Raw genomic sequence first — 21,751 nt, forward strand, 5'->3', positions numbered from 1 at the left:
TTTCCTCCCACATCTTATTAATTTTTTGTAAGCGCTGAAGAAAACTAGATTTCTGAGGCCTTTATATTATTGCCACATCTTTATCTATGTTTTTCTAGCTTACTTCCAACCCAGTTCAATTTTCCCACCCACCCTTTAATAATACATAATCAATTGTGTGAACTATGAGTTCTACCCATATCCCCTGCCTTTCTCCATGTGCTTTTCAAATATAATGGGCTGTTCTCCGATAAAAATTGAGAGATGTCAAATATTTGCATTTTACAAAGATCTTGAAACAAAAAGTATATAATTAAGAATATGTATAGCAAAGAATAATGATAATGCTCGTGAATTAGAAGTTTCCTTATGAAAGATGGCTTGAGGCTATTATGTTTCATGATGAAAAGAGTTAGTTGATGTATAGTAGAACATGTTGCCACAAAAATTTCGGAGCACCCGAGACTTGAGGAGCTCCAAGAGTCTGTGTGTGTAATATTTGCCGTGATTACACTCATCCCATCCGCCATCTCTCCCAACAGCTTTTCTCCTCCTTTTCTCTTTTCTTCTCGAAGAATCTACTATTCTACACCTTTTTCGAACATTTTAACTATTGAAAATGGCTGTTAAAAAGAATAAAAATGTTCCAAAAAGTGTTCCAAAAGAGGAGGATCCATTAGTTCAGAAAGATGATATTTCGTCGATTCATGCTAGAATTAAGGTAATTTTCTATCTATTTCAGAATCTTGATTTCATTTTTTCAGATCTTCGAGACCCCGTTCGCCACTCAAGTATCGAACCCAAAAGTCAATGAATTCTGTGCAAACTGTATGCGTGGACCGGCTCCCGGAGAGAAACTTCTTCGATGCGGAGGGTAAATTCAAATTCCAATAGTTATTTCTAGATATTTAAATAATCTGGATTCAGTAATCAATGCAATTTTCCAGATGCAACTTCTCGATGTACTGTAGTAAAGAATGTCAAGCAACAGCCTGGTTGGTACATAAACCAGAATGTAGACGACTGAAAGCGGTTCGTTTTATTTTTTGATTAGAAAAAGAAAGAAGAAGAATTAATTTGTAGAATTTCCCGAATCTTCCACTCACTGAAGTCTTGTTTCTCTCAAAAATTATTGATCGAATCCAATTTCTTGAGAAGAATGGAGACAAATTGGGAGTTGAATCAGCAAGAAAATTCTCGAGTTTAGTAGATCACAAAGTTGATATCAGGTGAGAAATACGAATGATGAGCTCGATTAATTCATTTATTTTAATTTCAGAGAAGACGAAGAAAAGATGAAACATTTCGAGAAAGTGTTCACCAAGATGGGACTATTCCGAGGAGATGAAATGATTGAAAAGGGGCAATTCTTCGATGTTTTCTGCAAAGCTTCCATCAATTCTCACAGTATCCATACAAATGCTGGAAATGAAGTTGGAATGGCTCTGGATTTGGGTGTCTCGATGTATAATCACTCGTGTCGTCCAACTTGTTCAATGGTTTTCGATGGATACCGTGTTTGTCTTCGTCCTCTTGTTCCAGGAGTTGATGCTGAAAGTACTGAACAAGCATTCATCTCGTATATTGATGTGGGAAGAAGTAAATATGTGAGAAGGAAGGATTTGAAGTCAAGATGGTATTTCGATTGTGAGTGTACTAGATGTATGGATCCGGAAGATGATGCTTTGACTGCAATTCGATGTGCAAATCCAGCATGTGATGCCCCGGTTGTGAGTTTTACGGATGGGAGGGAAAACTCTATAACTATATAAAATTCTGAATTTCAGCTGACATCTGAAACCGAGGAACCAATGAACATTGCATGTGACAAATGCAAAACGATTATTGAAGAGAATGATGTGAAAAAAGCTCAAGAGTTCATGAAAAGTCTTCCAGCATCATTTGACCCACAGTGCCCAGCTGACATTGTAAGTTGATTTGGGACAGTTAGGTTTTATTGGACTTTCAGCATAGATAATCTTTAGAAGAAATTGAATTTTCGGTTTTTCTTTATTTTTGGTATTTTAAAAAAGATTTAAGGTTATTTTTCATTTGGATATCTATAGATTATTGTTTCACTTGGGATGTATTTCCATTTTAATCAGACCCTTTTTATTCAGGAAACTCTGCCAAACAAGGTTTGTTTGTTGAGTTGAACAGGCGTTTGTTCTTTTTCGGACACTTCTCCTGTTCTCTTTTCCCTGTTTTCCTCTTTTTCGCTCTCCCAATACACCACTTTTTCCCCGTCTCTCCTCGACCTTCCAACACTTTTCGTTCTCCTTGTTTCCCTATTCCTCTCTTCTCCTGCGTCAGACGCCCGGATTTATATCCCGCGACTTCCAAGTAAATTCGGCGCATCGGTGGTTCAGTGGTAGAATGCTCGCCTGCCACGCGGGCGGCCCGGGTTCGATTCCCGGTCGATGCAATTCTTTTTGGTTTTATTTGTTTCGAATCTACTCCTTAAGCACATCATTCCTATTTTCCCAGCTTCATAGGGCTTCATTTCGAAACAGAAAATGTTTTTTTCCAGCTACAAGACCTCCTCTCCAAAGCCGAAGTAGTGTTGCATCCATCAAATGTATACGTGGCAAGACTTCGAACAGCTCTTTTCCATGTCACCGGACAGCTCACAATGGATAATTTATCAACAATGCATACTCAAATCTACAATAACTACAAGTTGTGCTTCCCGAAAGCAGATCGTCATGTTGGATTCCAACTTCTTCATATCGTTAAAGCATTGATTGAAAAGGACGAGAGAGATGAAGCGATGCCATATGCATTCGACGCAATGAATATTTTCGAAGTCTGCTTTGGATTGGATCATCCATATTACTTGCAGACATTGGCCTTATGGACTTATTTGGAGAAAAAGGTATCTAATAGCCTCTTATGAAATTTCGATTTCACTCTAAATTTTCAGCTTCCAAAAACCAAAGAAGAGCTCGTTCAGCTGACTAATTTCTCTGACAATCGCCCGATTGACATTGTTTCTCTTCTGAAAAGAGCAAACATGCTTCCTCCACCACCATATGCTGCTGCATCATCCGTTCAACCAGTTCAATAATTCTTTGTTTTCTCTTGGTAGCCCATAACGTTCCTGCTAATTGTTTTACGTTCCATACTTCTAATAAATGGTTTTCTTGTTAATCTATCAACAAAGAAAACGTGTAGTTTCCAATTGAAAATTGAATAATATTGAACAGTTGCTCATTTCCTAATAAATTCAAAATGAGTAAGTGATTGGCCATCTGAAAAAGTATCATAATTTTCCTTCTAGCAACAAAAGATTTCGAAAGAATCGATAGTTTATTGAAGCTTTGTGAAGAACATCAGAAGAATCTACGTGCATCACTCCAGAAGACAACTCAACGGGTTATGGTAATTGGTGGAGAGTGGTCAGAAAAATGCATCAAACGTATATTTTCCAGGAAGTAAAGACACAAATGAATATTCGTTGTACTCAAATATGGGGGAAGTTGGAGCACATCAGAGAGAGATTTGATAAGATTCATCGTTCTAATCAATCAGTAAGAAATGAACTCAAAGACGAGAAACAGCATTTTTCCGAATTGAAATTTCAGTTTTTGGATAAAATCAAAGAAAAGTTGGATGAAATCAACGCACAAGAAATGGAAGCAAATCGAGAAAATGATGAATTCCGTCGAAAAGCGGTGTTCATTCGGAGGCAAAGAAGGAAACATGGATTGATTCGAAGTATTGGAAGTAGTATTTATAACTATGGAATCTCGATTTTAACGTTTATTGGATGGTATAAACCAGTGAAAAAGGCTCCGAAAGAAACGAAAAAGCAGCAAGGGTTACCGTAAGTCTCTCTGAAAACTGGGGAGTGATTTGAGGAAAAAAACATCTGAAGGCATGATTCTGTAATTGAAAAAATCTAAGTTCGATAAGACGCTAACTGATACCAGATATGAACAATTTCAGTCATCACACGATATAAGTCCAATTTCATGTCCTTTTTCGGAAAAAAACGATACCTTTTTCTGATAAGAAACTAAAATTGGAGGGTTTCCTGATAAGTTCTTTTTTTTCAGACACGTTTCTCCTTCTCAACACACGTTGACTGTCGTTTTTCCCGAAAATTCGACGGCAGCGACAACGACGAAAACAGTGAACAAAAGTTCAACTCCTCCTTTGAAAAAACTCCAATAAATGTCTATTTCATTTCCATTTTTAGTCATTTCATCTTGTTCATTGAAATGAACTTTGTGCTAAAAACTTCATTGATTATTGCACTTTTTTATGTCATTGGTGAGTGTTTTGAAATGATCCCATAAGTAAGGAACAACTCCTGACTCAGATAGCGTCACAACTCTTGAATCCTTTCCTGGAAAATTCACAAAAGTCTCCGTATCCGACGACTGTGAAACGAATCCAGAATCTGAAAAGATTTTTGGTCAGCGAGTGAATTTTTATGAGGATGACACGGGAAATGTATTCTGTTTCCGTAAAAAAGAAGGAGGCATTCGAATGAGTTCCACGTCACGATCATTCGAAGATCCAAGATTTATGTGTTCAAAAGGGCCAATGTCATGGTATAGAGGTCGGAGAAATATGGATTTCAAAGATCGTCCTTGCCTTTTTTGGTCTAATTTCCCTAACTCAACATTCGATATTTCTGATAGCTCCAGTTCCTCTTACAGTATGAAACGAATATTGCCAGATGAATATGAGAATTTCTGTAGAAATCCTGATAAGAACCCGCTGGGACCGTGGTGCCACGTGGCAGGTGGCCTGAAGGTTCCATGCTTTGAACCATGTAGACCTTCAACTGAATCATCCTCTGAATTTGTGTGTCTGAATAGAGATGGATTCCCGTATACTGAATACGAAATGTCGGATGTTTTGGATCTTCCTCAATTGATTGGAGTATTTGAAAACGTTCAACTGATGTATGAATCGAGATTTGTGTTACCAGTTGAAGTGGATAGACTCTCTACTAAAAGGTTTGAGATTTTAGAAATAACTATAAATATGAATATTAAATTTTGCAGTTGTATAAATAAAGGAAACATCGCAACTCGGTTCGGGCCATGGATAGCAGTTCTGAATGAAATTGCGAAGGATTTTCTGAAAACTATTGGACGGAGGTAAGCTGTTGGACCACGCGAAAGAAAGGCGATCTATTTCATCAAACTTCCGATTTTGTTCCAGAGTTCTTCGTGACCTATGTGCACCGATCAACTCGGTTGAACTTTCAACTCGTTATCAAGGAATTCTCTATGATGCAATAATTGAAGATGAGTTTACCGTATCCGGTTGTTTATTCTGGAGACGTTGTTTCTCTTCATGTCAAGATGATATTTCAACTTGCTGGCTGAAAAATCAAACTAGTTATTTCGGATCGAAAACCACATCTACTAGTGGAAAAGGATGTTTGCCCTGGACTCAAGTCTCGTCTGAAATTTTGAAAATGACGAAAGGAAACGTGACGTCATCGGATAACTACCGCTTGTACAATGACCTCCTTTTCGAAGATTCGAATAGATTTTTCGTAGAATCAAGACTTTTCATGAATACTGAGTGAGCAGGTGCTCTATGAAAATGTTTTCGAAATTTGAGTTATTTCAGAAATTCGTGTATGCTTCTTAACAGAAGAAATTCCACGGAAATGGATAAATCTTACATAGAAAATCCGTACTTTTCGAAAGAAAAATGGAATGATGAATTCAAGAAAATGTTCCAGCAAGGACCTGGCTGTTTTGTAAAACAGGTGAGATTACGGTACTTGAACAACCATTTTCATTTGTCGTACTTAAAGAACAAGACAATTGAATTCGAGTTGTGTTACTCTGATTGCGAGAAGCATCCTAAAGTTCAACTGACGAAACCATTGTGTCTCGAAAAAAATAAATACTCGATTTGCAAACCGCAAAGAGGAGAGGACTGGTTGAAACGGGGAAGAAAAGTGGAGTGAACTATAATTTTGGACGGGGGATATATTTTGAACTAAAAAAAGTTTTATGAATTTTATGCACCGAATATGTGGTCTGAGCTCATTTAAGAGTTAGTCAAACGTTTGAACGAGTATATGTTCAAGAAACACATTTTTGAATGCGCGCGCTTTGTCTCGCATACTCGCCGCCTGCGTTTCCACGTGCTACACGCTCTCTCCCAATCATCGCTGTGCTGTCTTTCGTGCCTTCTCGTTTCAACGGAATCTCACTCGTTTTGCACCATATCACGTCACTGACGGCTTTATTAGAATGGAACCCGAGTCTGGAGGTGTAAACCAACAATTACTCGCTGAGAGAGAAGCTATTCTGAAACAACTAGCATTGCTGGGATCAGGTTTGTATTTGGAAAAAAAAGATCGAGAAAACTCAATTTTCCAGGTTCTGAAGACGAAGGTGATGGTGATGAAGAAGAAGCAAAAGAGGTGAAATTCGAAGTAAAAGAAGTTAAAGTCGAAGTAAAAGAAGAAGATAACATTAAAGTGGAAATTGTTGAGACCGAAGTTGGCTACTCTGAACCCGTATTGTTTAACAGTTCTCCTGACAGCATTCAGAGCTCCACAGCCCTTGAAGGTTTCAGCTTTATGCTTTTTATTGATAATTAGAACTTTTATTTTCAGAGGAAGAGGAAATTATAAGCGACAGGGAAACTCCAATCGATTGTGACGAGGGGGAAAAACGAGAGGCAGATTCTTCCAATACTAGTAGTGAAAATAGTCGTACACCTCCAGTTGCAGTGTATGTCGTTTGTGAAATTTCCAGATTTTTCTCATAATCATACTGAAATTACAGAGAAAAAACAGTACTAGATCGAGTAGACTTCGACAAAAGTTATCCTTTGCCAGATGGGTGGACACGTATTGCACATTACAGTGGAATGCCTGTTTATTATGTAAGAAATTCATAATAAAAAATAGTATTACACTTAAATCTCATCTTACAGCACAAATTTACTCAAGTCGTAACTCATTCACGACCATATCAAGTTGATGGAATGGTTCGAGACCATGAAATACCAGTTTCAGCGATACCTTGCTTATATCGAGAAGTTATGGATAAAAAGGTTCGATTATTTTCTTTGAATTTAGTTGAGTTGAAAATAGAAAATTACAGTACGAAGACTTGAAAAATCATCGTACAGAGATTTCCGAGAATTGCGACGAGAAGGAGAAACGTTGTCCGATCGAGGTGAGTGTGTAACCAACTTTGATCATTTTCAGTTCTCCACATTCGAATATTATTCGCTATCGTCTCTATATTCTGCTGATTGCAAATATAGCCACGACTCATCTGACAGATTACTTTTATTGGTTCCCGTCTCTCTTAAAAATGAACAGGAAGCAATTAAGTGATAGTGTTTGATGAGATCATGGCAGTTTAACCTGATATTTATTAAATCGGCTATTTCTGTGTTGTAAACGGAGGTAATATTTTAGATTCCACCGAACGAGAGCAAAATGAATCCGGAGCAATATCGAGATTATTGTGCGAGACGGTTTAAATTCAAGAAGGTGACGGTAAGTTAAATAGATGATAGGGACTGTCAGTTAATACGCATCCGAGATTAAAGTTGTTTTTAGTTCACCGCATCATTTAGGTTCATCGATACATCGACAAAGAAGGCAAGCAATCCGCAGCGCAGAAAAGACGAGTGAATTCAATGCTGAAAAACAAAGGATTCGAGTTGGATTACGATCAATTGAAGCAAAAAAATCAACCGGGCGAGGTGTTGCTTACATCTGCTTCTGGAGCTTGCCTCATTGATTTGACACCGATACAACCAAATCTGAGCCTGAAGAAAGGATCTGGTCCGAAAAAACCGTATTTATTGAATCCGATGGTAAGAAAATCTTTTGAAAAGATCGTATATATTGACGGTTTTTAGGGCAAAACGTCAGTTGCGGTACTTAATGAATTTGTTCAACGGCTTGCAAAAGGAACTCTTGTTTATGAAGTTGAAAATACTCGAAACGTCTCAGCTCCTTACAAAGCAACTGCATTGCTTACAATGAAGATGAGTACGATCCGCGACTTGGCAGGCCAATGTAAAGAAAGTTTGATTGTTCTCAGTGAAATTGCAACTGCAAGTGAGAATGTTCCAGCGCCGGGAATAGCTGATGATTTCAGTATGTTTCAAATTGAATGTACAACTAATGAATCTTTTTTTCAGAACGTTTTGAAATAGGTTCTGGTAATGGATCAAACAAGAAAACAGCTCGTCTGGTTGCTGCGAAAGATGCGCTTTCGAAACTTATTCCAAAACTTCGAATGTCTGAAGAATATGTATGTGATGGAGTACTTGAGCAGGAGTTACAAAAAGATTTTGAAACGTCATCAAAAGTTTTACTGAAACAAGTGAAAATTGATTCATCTGGCCTCGTTGAAATGTGTAATCGATTCGGGATACCAAAACCATTTGCCTTGTTGAAGGAAGTTGTAGCTAGATCGATGCGTTGGAGTGGTGTGGAATTTAAGAAAGAAAGAGAAATGGTCGGAAGTGGGAGTCAATTGTCGAGAGTTATATTAAGTCTAGGTGAAATGAAATCGTCAGCTGAAGCCATCGGAATGAAACAGGCGAATGAGATAGCAGCTCAACGTTTATTCAAACAAATGCATCCTGATATGGAAAGCTACGGAAATTTGTTGAAGGTGTATGGACACTTGGTCGACAAAACACCATTAGAGAATTCAAAACGGCAGCACGATGAGGTGGAGAGATTTTAGAAAGTTAATTAATACAATCTAATTGCTTTTCAGGTTGTTCGCCTGCAAGATACTGGGAATCTTCTGCAACCAAATTTGACAGTCATCGCTAAACTTACGGAAGAAATGGAGAAAGTTACACTGATTCATCCACCAAGAAACTTTCTTTACGGACTCTCTCCAAATGCCACTGGTGTCAGAACTAATAAAGCATCAATGGACACACAAACGGAGATTCTCAACTACAACTTTATTCCACACATGAACCCTAATCCAATAATGATTCCACCGCCATATTTCCATGTTCCACCTCAAATGCAACCTCCAATGCAGCCATTACTCCATATGCCGATGGTGCATCCTCCACAATTCAGCGCAGCGCCTCCACCTGTGCAAGACTATGGCATCTATCAATCGCCACAGTATCAATCTCCACAGTATCAGCAGCGAAATGCTAGAAAACGAAGTCGGCCTGATGAAACATTGTCTCCGTGTTCGTATTCAATGCATCAAAAACCTCCATATAATTAGGTCTCTTTTTCAATAATTTTCTCTTGATTAGTCTAAAAATTATGTGATTTTTTTATGTTTAATTTTTTTTGCTTGCCCAGTTTCTTTCATGTTCTCAATATTTATTTTGTTCCATTGCACCAATCTGTGTTACTTTTAATTAGTTATTTATTACCATAACTTTTGTGATTATAAAATCGTTTGCTTTTAAAATGAAGGTTTTCATTGATTTGGTTTTAACTTACAGATACTCCGAGAGAACCACTCCTGCTTTCTGATATAAAACAAGCTGTCTGTTCCATTTTGTGTTCCTTTTTCTGTTTACCTCCGGCTCTTCCTCCTTCTGCTCTCAACCTAAAACGGAGACCGAAGAGGAGGAGAATAAGAGATAGAGGTTAGTCAAATAAATGATGAGGCAGAAAGAAAGATGAATGGTAAACATAACAAAAACGGTAGGCCCCCGTTACTACTCGTTCACTTTTGGTTAGCCATCCCTCTCCTTCTGCCAACTTTTTTGAGTAAAAAGACCCTCATTGGTCCCTTATGACGTCATAAATATGACCTTATTTGGTCCTACTCGAATAGCTAACCCAAATAATCATCTCGTATTCTACCTCATTTTCTTATCGAATATATATTGGATTGGTATGTGGAAAAGAGGAAGATATAATGAGTATGATAACGGGTGGGCAATGATTGTTGGAGAAGGTCATTCCTTTCTCTTTTCTCGACGACCACGAACACATTCAACCTCCTCCGATGATTATTAATTATTGCGGTCAATGTACTATTTTATTCTCGAAATCTCTTCAATTTCTTCAATTTGATACAAGAATCTTTCCTTTTTCCAATGAATTCTTACTCGAGATTTTTCATTTTTGAGAGAGAATGTCTGCTACGCCTTCTACCTGTCAGCATGAGGGAACATTTGGCATTGAACAAGAAATATCTCGTTCTCTTTCTCTTGGACAAGAAACATTCAATCAATCACATATCTTTTGAAATTTCTATCGCATATCTTCTATTTTTCAATTCATACACTTCTTCTGGCTGCTTTTCTCGAGTCTGCGTGGCTACTGTAACTGGATTCTTCTGAAATTTCTAAGAGACTTTCCTTTTCAAATATTCAATTTTTTGTTTTTTTTTTCTTATGATTCTTCTTTTCATTTTATTAATTCTAGAAGTTTTTATCTTCAAACTGAAATCGGATGAAAGTGTCCACCGGAAACAGTTTTCTCTTAATTTCTCTTAATTTCTCAAACTCTCTGTCCAACATTAGATTCACGAAATCAGAATTTTAACTTTTCGAACAAGAACCTCCTCGTTCCAGGCTGTCAATAACTCAACGGTCGTTTTCAAGTAGCGGGACACAGTCTCAATAACCTACAGTATCCTCAAATGTCCTTCAGAAACATGAGATTATATCTCTGATAAGCCTTTATAACGGTCAACCACAACCGTCCTTTCGGTTCATTAGCTTTCATATTTCTGACTCTAAATTGATTGTTCTGAAAGTTTAGAAAAACAGAGAAAATCAGACTTTCTTATGAACGGTGTAGGGTTTTCCAAGAGAGCTATTTTCAGAAAAATCAAAAGTTTTCTGGAATTTTTTTTTGTAAACCTTCAATCACTCTGTAAACGAGGCTATGAGAATACGATTATTGAAAAATGCCAGATCTAAACTGGAATGTTCTCAGAAGCAACGCTTGCCGTCTGACTCCACCCCTCCGCCGCTGTTCCCACGTCGACTTCAAAAAACTTCACTTCTTTTATTTTGACTACAAAACTCAATACATTTTATCACATTACAACACACGCACCGTACTCTTCTTCTCCTTCAATTTTCATCTCTGACTGGTCATTCACACAATATTTGTCCACTTCTTACCATTTGACCGATGCTCTTTACTCCAAAAGTTTGCGTAAGATTAGAAAACATGAGGAGGAGGAGGGTTCTGTTATAATCATTCTTATATATTACCTCTTGACTATTACGATTTGAACTTTTACTCGATTACCTTCTTTGTTATTTCAGATATTTCCCTTCCATGAGGAGGCTCTGGCTAGGTCTTCTAGCTGTGAGCAGCGTTGTGCTCGCAGCTTGGAATGCCTCAGATGATGCGTCGATATGGGAAAATTATGTGGAAGACTCGAATTATCACGAATTTATGAGCACCGAAAGCGGTTGGTTTTCTTGGTTCATTTGGGTAGAATTGATTTGGTTTTGACTATTTAAGTTTTTACAATTTTGAGTGAAACTTTGAGTTTATGTGACACACCGACAGATCCTTTTATATTTTCCAAAATGTTAGAGTGCAAAGCTCTCATCTTTTCATATATCCTAGATTGAGACTGTGGAGCGATCTAGTGCACTGGGATACACAGTTGAGAGCTTTGATTCAAATGTAACCAAAAACAATCACTGTACCTACAGTAACCCAATAATTTCCACAGTTAAGCCATAAATTCATCGTGGTAGAAATAGTTTTCTCAAAGTTTAAAGAAAAAAAAGAGTTTGATAGCTTTTGAACACGAAAATTATTTCTAATTTCAGAACGAGGATTGTTCCCAAACATCTTCAATTTGGCAACGAACTCTCTGATTATGTCAACAGCAACATGCGGACAATACTCAACAGAAGAATATTGTAAGCTAGTCGAACACGTTCTTCTTCGAAAAACAACGAACACTCAGTCACCTCAATGTGATATTTGTGATGCAAACAACGTTCATAAACGGCATCCGATCGAGTACGCAATCGATGGAACCAGAAGATGGTGGCAATCTCCTTCGTTGGCAAATGGATTGGATTACGAGAAAGTGAATATCACAATTGATTTGAGGCAAGAATATCAAGTGGCTTATGTCATTATCAAGATGGGAAATGCACCGAGACCTGGAACATGGGTGTTGGAGAAGTCATTGGACGGAGAGAACTATGAACCATGGCAGTACTTTGCAATGCAAGACGCTGAGTGTATGAGACAATTCGGAATTCCTGCCACTACAGGAGTGCCGAGATTCCAAAGAGATGATGAGGTTCATTGTACTTCTGAATATTCAAAGATCACTCCGTTAGAAAACGGAGAAATTCACACTTCATTGGTAAATGGAAGACCGGGAGCCGAGAAGCCAAGTCTCGAATTACAAAAGTTTACGAGAGCAAGATTTGTGAGACTGAGACTTGTTTCACCGAGAACTCTGAATGCAGACTTGATGATTATTAATAAGAAATCTCATTCTTTGGATAAATCTGTGACAATGAGGTTGGTTTGAATCAACATTAGATTGGGTATATGAGGGATTATTTCAGATATTTCTACTCAATTTCTGACATTTCAATTGGAGGTCAATGTATTTGTTATGGTCATGCTGAGAGTTGTCCAAGTGATCCAGTTACTGGTGTAAGTTCATTATGTACCAGCTCTTCAAAGCTTTCATAACCGCACTCTTTCAAAATTTCATCAAACTTTCGTTTCTTTCAGCAATTCAAATGCGAATGCCGTCACAATACTTGCGGAGAGTCATGTAATCGTTGTTGCCCACTTTTTAATCAACTTCCATGGAAACCTGGAACCAACTCTCATCCGAATGTCTGCCAACAATGTCAATGTTTCAATCATGCTCACACTTGTGTTTATGATGAAGAATTGGATAGAAATAAGTGGTCAATTACACCGGAAGGAGTGTATGAAGGAGGTGGAAGATGTCTAGAATGTACTCATAACACAGAGGGATTCAATTGTGAAAGATGTAAAGATGGATATTATAGACCGTCCGGAATGTCACATTACAGGTGAGGGTTGTGATAAAATTACAACAAAAAACATTTGTAATCTTCTTTTCTTTATAATGATCCAATCCTAACTCTAATTCGAAAATTTCCAGAGAAGACGCGTGCCGTACTTGTGAATGCGATCCAGTCGGAAGTGTATCTGATGCCTGTGTTCGAGATGATCAAAGTGCTGAAAACGGTCAAAAACCAGGAGATTGCATTTGTAAACCAGGATTCGGAGGAAGACGTTGTGAGAGATGTGCTCCAGGATACCGTAACCATCCAACTTGTGAACCATGTCCATGCAATCGTGCTGGAAGTGTTAACTTCGATACGTGTGATGGAGCAAGTTGTCAGTGTAAAGCGAATGTTGAGGGAATCTATTGTGATAGATGTAAAGCTGGAACAATTCATTTATCTGCTTCGAATCAATTGGGTTGTCAAGCATGTTTCTGCTTTGGATTAACGAATAATTGTACTCAAACCGAATGGAATACTGCACAAATCACGAATAATGTTGGATGGAATTTGACTGATTTGACTGGCGGAAAAGATGTGAAACCAGAAGTTGAGAATGGAGAAGTACTCATGTTCAATGCGAATCAAAACCAAGATCGAAGTCTGTATTATTGGAAAGCTCCAGAGAGTTTCAAGGGAAATATGTTGAACAGTTATGGAGGATATCTTCATTATTATGTATACTACGTTCCCACTGAACAAGGTGCTCAAGTGCCAGTTCCAGATGTCTCAATTGAGGGAAATGGGATTAAAGTTGAGTATTACTCGAGAATTGAATTCCTTCCTAGAGAGAATATGACAGTGACAATTCCAATTCGAGAGGGCAATGGATGGTACAATGCGGCGACTCGGAATGCAGTTGACAAGGCCGATTTGATGAGAGCATTGGCTCATGTTGACAAGTTTATGGTCAGGGCGATGTATCAACAACTGCAATTACAGTCGAGTATCTTCGGATTGTCTTTGGATACAGCTGTCCCTGCTCCAGATGAGATTATTGAAGATGACAATTCTCTGAGCGCTTTGAGTTATCACAATCAGGATACATTGATGAGAGGAGTGGAAGTTTGTCAGTGTCCGGAGAACTTTGGAGGAAATAGTTGTGAATCTTGTAAAAAAGGATACAGAAGAGTGAACGATCAGTTGTATGGAGGACGGTGTGAGAAGTGTAATTGTGAAGGACACTCGGATGAATGTGATCCATTCACAGGAGAATGTATTAATTGTCAACACAATACAACTGGAAGTCGATGTGAAAGATGTCAACCTGGATTCTATGGAAATCCATCTCTCGGTGGAGAACTTGGTGCCTGCTGGCCTTGTGAATGCCCGAGCCTTGACAACAATCGATCACCGGAATGCATGATGACTGAATTGATTGTGTCCGGAGCAGCGGCTGCGAATGAAGATGATTACGTGTGTACGGCTTGTGAACGTGGATACGAAGGCAACAAATGTGAGCATTGTTCTGATGGCTTCTTTGGGGATCCGATGAATGGAACCTGCGAGGAATGCACCTGCAATGGAAACATTGACCCGATGGGAATAGGAAATTGCGACACGGAAACTGGAAAATGTCTGAAATGTATTGGACACACAACTGGAGATTCATGTGAAGTCTGCAAAGAGAATCACTGGGGAAATGCTCAATTACACACGTGTAAACCATGTGGATGTCATACCCAAGGAGCAGTCAATCCACAATGTAACGAAGAAAATGGAGAATGTGAATGCAAGGAGAACTACATTGGAACTCAATGCGATAGATGCAAAGAGAATCATGGAGACGTGGATAATGGATGCCCTGCGTGTGATTGTAATGAGACGGGAAGTATTGGGACGGACTGTGATCAAGTCAGTGGACAATGTAACTGTAAACAGGGAGTATTTGGAAAACAATGCGATCAATGCAGACCTTCTTACTTCAATTTCACTGATGCCGGATGCCAGTTTTGTCATTGCAATATTTACGGATCGATCGAAGATGGAAAATGTGATCAAGTCAGTGGAAAGTGTGAATGCAGAGAGAATGTCGAAGGAACAATGTGTGAGAAATGTGCTGATGGATATTTCAATATCACAAGTGGAGATGGCTGTGAAGACTGTAATTGTGATCCAACTGGTTCTGAAGATGTCTCTTGTAACCTGGTAACCGGTCAATGCGTCTGCAAACCAGGTGTCACTGGCACAAAATGCGACAAATGTCTTCCGAACTTCTACGGACTCACCAACGAAGGATGTTCTGAATGTGAGCCTTGCCCTGCTCCAGGACAAGTTTGTGACCCATTGGATGGAAGTTGTGTCTGTCCACCGAATACAGTTGGAGAAATGTGTGAGAATTGTACGACGAATGCATGGGATTACCATCCACTGAAGGGATGTAAACTGTGTGATTGTTCGGATATTGGAAGTGACGGAGGAATGTGTAACACACTCACGGGACAGTGTAAATGTAAGCAAGCTTACGTTGGATTGAAGTGTGATCTCTGTACTCATGGATTCTTCAACTTCCCAACTTGCGAGCCATGTGGATGTAATGCGGCTGGAACTGATCCATTGCAGTGTAAAGATGGACAATGTTTGTGTAATGAATTGGGAGAATGCCCGTGCAAGGTTAGTTTCGAATTTTAGGTTTTAGAGGCTGTAGTTGTTCGGGGGGCTGTAGAAAAATTGAATTAACATTGACTGCTCAATTTTTCAGAAAAACGTCCGTGGTCAAAAATGTGACGAATGCGCGGAAGGAACGATCAGCTTGGATGCTTCGAATCTCAAGGGATGTACTGAGTGTTTCTGTTTCAATCGCACCGCCACTTGCGAGCAATCAAGTCTCGTTTGGCAACAAATGTATGCGGAAGATCGAAGAGCCGTTTTCCAAGAACCATGGGAGTTCTACAGTAAGAAACATAATATAAATCTTCTTAGAGTGAGTTTTAATCTGCCGTTTTTTCAGTGCAATTTCATTTTTCAGAGCTCTCCATCCCACTTCAACAGCTACCCAACCGATGCGACTCCTCTCTATTGGCCCCTCCCCACTACAATGCTAGGGGACAGATCGACAAGTTACAATGGATTTTTGAGATTCAAAATCTGGAATGAGGATAATAGACGAGGATTACATGGAATACGCCCGGATCAACAGTACTTCAGATACTTCCCTCAAGTGATCATTGTTGGAAATAATCGAATTGAATTGGAACATATTCCAACAGAAATAAATGAGGATGGCATTTATAAGGTGAGTGCACTCAAGCTAGAAACTGTATCCATATACAAAATTTACTGAATTCCAGATTAGAATCCACGAATCCGAATGGCGTGCCCGTCACTCTCCAGAATTGAGTCTTACCCGTAAACAGCTGATGGTTGCTCTCCAGAACGTCCAGGGAATTTATGTGCGTGGAAGCTATAATTATCCAGCAAGAGGGGACGCTATCAATATTCAAGAAATCTCTTTGGATGTCGCTGTTCCTGAATCCAAAATCGTTGCTGGTCTATCCACTTCAAAAGCTATTGGAGTTGAGAAATGTTCTGGTTGTCCACAAGGATATTCTGGTCTTTCTTGCCAGAATCCAGACGAGGGATACTGTAGAAAGAAGCATCGAGATTACTTGAATCAAGCGGACGACCTTGCATTAATCGGATGGAGTGAACCATGTTCTTGTCACGGGCATTCTCAGACATGTAACCCGGACACGTGTGTTTGTACTGATTGTGAGCACAACACATTCGGAGATTTCTGTGAACATTGTCTCCCTGGATACATTGGAGACGCGAGGGAAGGCGGGGCAAACGCATGTACTAAGTGTGCCTGTCCACTGGTTGAGAACTCATTCAGTGACTCTTGTGTAGCTGTTGATCATGGTAGAGGATATGTCTGTAATGCCTGTAAACCTGGATACACTGGACAATATTGTGAGACTTGTGTAGCTGGGTACTATGGAGATCCACAACATATCGGAGGAACTTGCACTCCCTGTGACTGTCATCCAGATGGATCACTTCATGGAGCATGTAATCCGCTGACTGGACAATGTGAATGTAAACCTGGAGTGACTGGAAGAACTTGTTCAATGTGTCAAGAGAGACATGCATTCATCAATAGAGTGTGCACTTCTTGCGACCAAGGATGTTATCTGCCACTTATGATGACAATGGATGATATGGAGGAACATCTTGGACGACAGAATTTCACTGGATTGAAACCGATTCCATGGAAAAGAGTATGGAGAATTGGAAATGAATCTCAAGACTTGGCTGCTTTTGTCGGAGGAATTGATAAAGATGGAGAGATTGTGAAGGATAGTAAATGGGCAAAAGATGCATTTGGACTATTGGATGAAGTGAATTTCCAAACTGGGCGATCCAATAAATCTGCTGTTTCGATCAAGCAGTTCACGGATATCGCTGAGAAATTGATTCTCGATGCCCAGATTTACTACGCCAACGCTTTCAATACTACGAATTTCCTGAAAATGTTTGCCGAGCATGGAGCAACAACAGTCGGTGGAGCTGCATTGGATGGGATGCTGATGGAAGCGGAAGCTCATTTAAATGCAACTGTTGAACGAGGAGAATATATTGAGAAACGGCACAATAGAGCTCAACAGGAACATCAGAAGGCAGAGGAACTATTGAAATTGGTGACTGCACAGAAATTGAATGAGACAATTTTCGAGGACTTGAAGAATAGAATCGATGTTTTGGAGCAGTGGATGAATGATTATAGAGAAACAATCTACGATATCGCGAAGAAAGAAACGGCAGATGCAGAAAGAATGAGTAATGTTGTTGGAAAACGAATTGATAGATATAAGGAAGTGTCGAATGAAATTGAGAAAATACGAGTGGAAGCTGAAGATCAGATTGCATTTTCAAGGAATGCGATTGAGAAAGCTAGATCTGAGGAATTGATGAATATGGTCGAGGATAAGGAAAAGATTAATATGACTTTGACCGAGTTGCCGGAATTGGTCGAGAAGTGTCAGAATATCACTTTATTGTGAGTTTTTTTTGTGTTTTGGGATCTTCGAAGTTTCAAATTCTTTTCAGGAAGACTGAATTCTAATATTTGAATTTGGAAATGTAAGCTCAGAATTTAGAGTCCGGATTTCGATTTACAGCTCCTGTACTTAGAGTTCTGATACTATAAATTTGAATTCTGAATTTCGAAATCTTAACCTAGAATATTTGATGCCTAATCTTATTTCCATTTTCAGATATTCCCAACTAATTGATGAATACGACGAGGAATATGTCCAAGCTTCCAACAAACATGCATCTGAACTTGAAATACAAGCTCAAAAAATTGTTGATCGTTTCACAGAAACAAGAACTGAAACTGAGAATCCACTGAAAGCATCTCACGCTTATGAGAATATCGTCGAAGCACTCAAGAATGCAACTGAAGCAGTCGATTCAGCTGCAGCTGCATCTGAGGCAGTGTCGAAGATGTTGGCTTCTGATTCAGGAGATGGGAATGAAGAAAGTTTGGCTAGTCAATTGGCAAGATTGAGAAATGGAAGTTCTGTTGATGACGTGGATACGAAAAGTGCTGCAGAACAAGTGGAGCAGCTGAGAAAAGAGAGGAAGGAGTTGATGGATCGTCTCGGATACGTGAATGAAATGAAAATTGATATCGTGAAAAGACTTGGAGTAATCAAGAATGAAGCGTCTTCATGGGATGATAAACACGATCGAATGCATTCTGTGTTGAAGAATGGAGCGAAGACAGCGCATGAAAGATCAGCAAATGTGAAGAAAGAGTCAGAAGCAATCAAAAATGAAATCACAGCGGTGAAAGCAGAAGTAGAGAAACTGATGAACAGTACTTCCAGTGGAGTTCAAGAAGATATGGAGAAGATTCGATCATCTCGAACTGGAATGGAATATGGAGCCCAGAGACTCTCAAAAGTTGGAAAACTAAGTACAGCCAATCAGGGAAGAGCTGACAAAATGGCTAGAAACATTGCTCTTCTGAAAGATAAAATCGAGCAGGCGAGAGAAAAAGCTTATCAAATCCGACTTTCTTTGAATTCCGGAGAGCGTGGACTCTGCAAAAGATCCTATATTTCACCAGCATCTCCTTCACCAATCAATTCCTTCCACATCTCGTACCGCCCATTACAACGTGTTTCTGATGCTGTTGTATTGGTAAGTAAAACGAAAGGAAGACGAACTCAAGCATCTGAATATGTGGCTGTGGAGATCAGAGATCAACGAGTTGTAGTCCATTGGGATATCGGATCTGGAAAGAAAATGATAACGAATAGTCATCCGATCAATTATGTTCCTTCCAATGATCGTGTCACTTGGTATCATATCGATATATTGAGAATAGGAAATGCTCTCAATCTGACTGTTGCACTCAAAGAAAGTTATGATGGAGGATTCAAGCCACGTGGTGCTCCGGTGTCTGTATTTGTTGGAAATTCAAATGATGATAATTCAATTTTCAACACAATTCCTGGAGAGACTACTGTTGACGTGGGAACTGATGAACCAACGGCTTCTGATATCGGACTCATCACTCATAAATTCAGTGGAATTGTCGGTGGATTGAGAATCGATGAAGTGCCATTACCCCTCTGGTCATTCGAATCAACTACTGGAGAATGTGAAGGAGCAACTGCCCCACCGAAGACATCTCAAAGAGGATATCTGTTCCGTGATGGATTTGCAGAGGTCTCTATGATGGTCTCAGAGAGAACTATGTCTGCAATCACTGTCATTTTCAATGCATTCTCTCCAAACGGATTACTGTACTTCCGTGGAAGTGAGAACAGTGGAGACTTCGTGGCAATCTATTTGAATGATGGAAAAGTTATATTCAAGATCAATTTGGGAGGTGGATCGACTGCCGAGCTAGCTTCTCAGAATGTGTATAATGACGGAAAGGAACATACAGTGAAGGCGATTCGAACTGGAAGTGAGATGTATCTTCAAGTGGATTCAGATGCCGATAGATTCAATACAGTGATTACTGGAGAGAATACGGCATTGAACATTGATAATGAACAACACTATGTTGCTGGAGTCCCGATGACTTTGAATAAAGAGAAATTCTCGGATTACTCGATTAATTGGAATGGATTTATTGGATGTATTCTGACTGTGAAACCATCTCAAGTCGGAGAACTTGATTTGGATCATCCAGAACATTCTCAAGGAAAATCAGATGGATGTTCATTCGAAACGTCGACGGACAAGACAATTGGATTCCCGAAACCTGGATTTTTGATCACAAATGGAGTATCAATTGATAACAATTCAACGTTTGGATTCTCATTCCGAACCCGCGAAGAGAATGGAACACTCATCTATCAGTCATCAAAACTACAAAAAGTAACGAAGAGAGACACTGAATCCGATGGACAAGGATACATGGCATTCTACTTGTTCCGTGGATATCTTGTTCTTCACTTCGGAAAAGATGCTTCGTCGAGAAAAGAAGTCGTCACTTTCCGATCAACTCATGCGTATAATGATGGACAAGTTCATGCAGTTTTTATGTCGAGAAGTGGGAAGACGTAAGTTTCATTAAGCTTTTTGGTACTTTGCCAAATATAGACGTTTTGTTTTCAGAATCTCTGTGAAAGTTGACGACAAGGAAATAGGAGAAAGTCAGACTCTTCCGGATGAATCTCCAGTTGGAACATCATCTGGTCGTTTGATTCTCGGTGGATTCAGTGACGATCTCAAGCCTCCAAACAACGAGATTCCAATCACTTCCTTCTTTATCGGATGTATTTCTGATGTATTCCTGAACATGAAGCGTGTTTCCTTGACTCCTGAGAAACATAATGCTCAAATTGGAATGTGTACTTTGGATGAGAGTAATGGAATGGTACCAATTGATGATCCAATTGATGGAGATGGCCATAATGGACATAGGAAAGCATCGAAATTGAGCTTCGAAGCAACAAACCGCAACTACTATGGTGAGAATTTGAAAAATAAACCTAAGTGAAGAAAAAAAAAACGTTTACTTTCAGAAGTCTCTACGCAAGCATCTCATCTCGTTATGAATCCAAACGGAAACGAGGAAAGTCAGCCAACAACTGGGGAAAAGACATGTGAAACATCAATTGGATCTCTACGTGGAGCTGTTAGATACGGATTATCGAAGTCTTCACACAGTAGAATCAATTTCGAAGCTCCTTATCCGAATATTACAGAGTGAGATTTTCAATTCTTTTTTGTTCTTATTTTTAATTTCTATTCCCAGTTTTACTGTAAAATTATCGCTTCAAACTGAATCTTCGAATGGAATGATCTGGGCATGGGCAAACTACAAAAACTACACTCGTTACATTTTCCTTGATTTGATTGATGGATTCGCAACTCTTGAAGTGAAAGGACACAAACAACCGAAGATTTTGAAGCATTTGGGACGTCGTCTGAATGATGGACAATGGCATGATGTGGTTGTGGAGAAAAGAAATAGATCATTGAAGTTACGAATCGATTCGTTGGAATCTGTTGAAATGACTGATTGTCCAACTCCTAAAGTTATGAAAAAACGAGTTTATGTGGGAGGAGTCATTTCGAGACATAGAAGACAATTTGGACTAACAACACCTGGATTTGATGGATGTATTCGAGATTTTGAGGTAGGATTGATTCACAGGTATTTTAGAGAAACACAAATGATTTCAGATGAACAACAAAATATATGACAATTTGGATGAGCCATCAATTTCCAAGAACGTGATGCCCTGCGCCAAAGCATGTAAACTCAAGAGATCATCGAAATCTAAAAGAAAACGGGATTCTCAATAATCAATTTCTT

At 39.1% G+C, this 21,751-nt stretch overlaps 4 protein-coding genes across 4 annotated transcripts; all 4 read left to right on the plus strand.

Moving 5' to 3' along the window:
* Nucleotides 1–598: 598 nt before the first annotated feature.
* On the plus strand, nt 599–3,046 carry GCK72_002418 (uncharacterized protein; the record flags this gene model as incomplete). The annotated part of the gene is made up of 8 exons (XM_003111969.2): nt 599–700; nt 744–853; nt 927–1,011; nt 1,063–1,208; nt 1,259–1,709; nt 1,767–1,907; nt 2,510–2,854; nt 2,903–3,046. The coding sequence occupies 8 exons, from the start codon at nt 599–601 to the stop codon at nt 3,044–3,046; spliced, it is 1,524 nt and encodes a 507-aa protein (XP_003112017.2).
* A 164-nt stretch (nt 3,047–3,210) lies between these two features.
* Nucleotides 3,211–5,920, plus strand: GCK72_002419 (uncharacterized protein; the record flags this gene model as incomplete). The annotated part of the gene is made up of 10 exons (XM_053723414.1): nt 3,211–3,214; nt 3,260–3,360; nt 3,411–3,509; nt 3,564–3,805; nt 4,181–4,254; nt 4,304–4,949; nt 4,998–5,093; nt 5,158–5,526; nt 5,575–5,716; nt 5,765–5,920. The coding sequence occupies 10 exons, from the start codon at nt 3,211–3,213 to the stop codon at nt 5,918–5,920; spliced, it is 1,929 nt and encodes a 642-aa protein (XP_053592059.1).
* Nucleotides 5,921–6,209: 289 nt separating this feature from the next.
* Nucleotides 6,210–9,191, plus strand: GCK72_002420 (uncharacterized protein; the record flags this gene model as incomplete). The annotated part of the gene is made up of 11 exons (XM_003111853.2): nt 6,210–6,294; nt 6,339–6,530; nt 6,578–6,695; nt 6,750–6,849; nt 6,901–7,020; nt 7,071–7,145; nt 7,394–7,474; nt 7,555–7,797; nt 7,843–8,083; nt 8,128–8,666; nt 8,715–9,191. The coding sequence occupies 11 exons, from the start codon at nt 6,210–6,212 to the stop codon at nt 9,189–9,191; spliced, it is 2,271 nt and encodes a 756-aa protein (XP_003111901.2).
* Nucleotides 9,192–11,218: 2,027 nt separating this feature from the next.
* On the plus strand, nt 11,219–21,741 carry GCK72_002421 (uncharacterized protein; the record flags this gene model as incomplete). Its single annotated transcript, XM_053723415.1, has 13 exons — nt 11,219–11,354; nt 11,725–12,436; nt 12,484–12,574; nt 12,656–12,966; nt 13,059–15,576; nt 15,665–15,886; nt 15,932–16,198; nt 16,254–17,962; nt 18,180–20,489; nt 20,545–20,900; nt 20,955–21,138; nt 21,188–21,572; nt 21,619–21,741. 13 exons carry the CDS (start codon nt 11,219–11,221, stop codon nt 21,739–21,741), a joined length of 9,324 nt encoding a protein of 3,107 aa, XP_053592060.1.
* Between the last annotated feature and the right edge of the window lie 10 nt (nt 21,742–21,751).

This window comes from Caenorhabditis remanei, chromosome I (genome assembly GCF_010183535.1).
Source record: "Caenorhabditis remanei strain PX506 chromosome I, whole genome shotgun sequence".
NCBI classification, from domain to species: domain Eukaryota; kingdom Metazoa; phylum Nematoda; class Chromadorea; order Rhabditida; family Rhabditidae; genus Caenorhabditis; species Caenorhabditis remanei.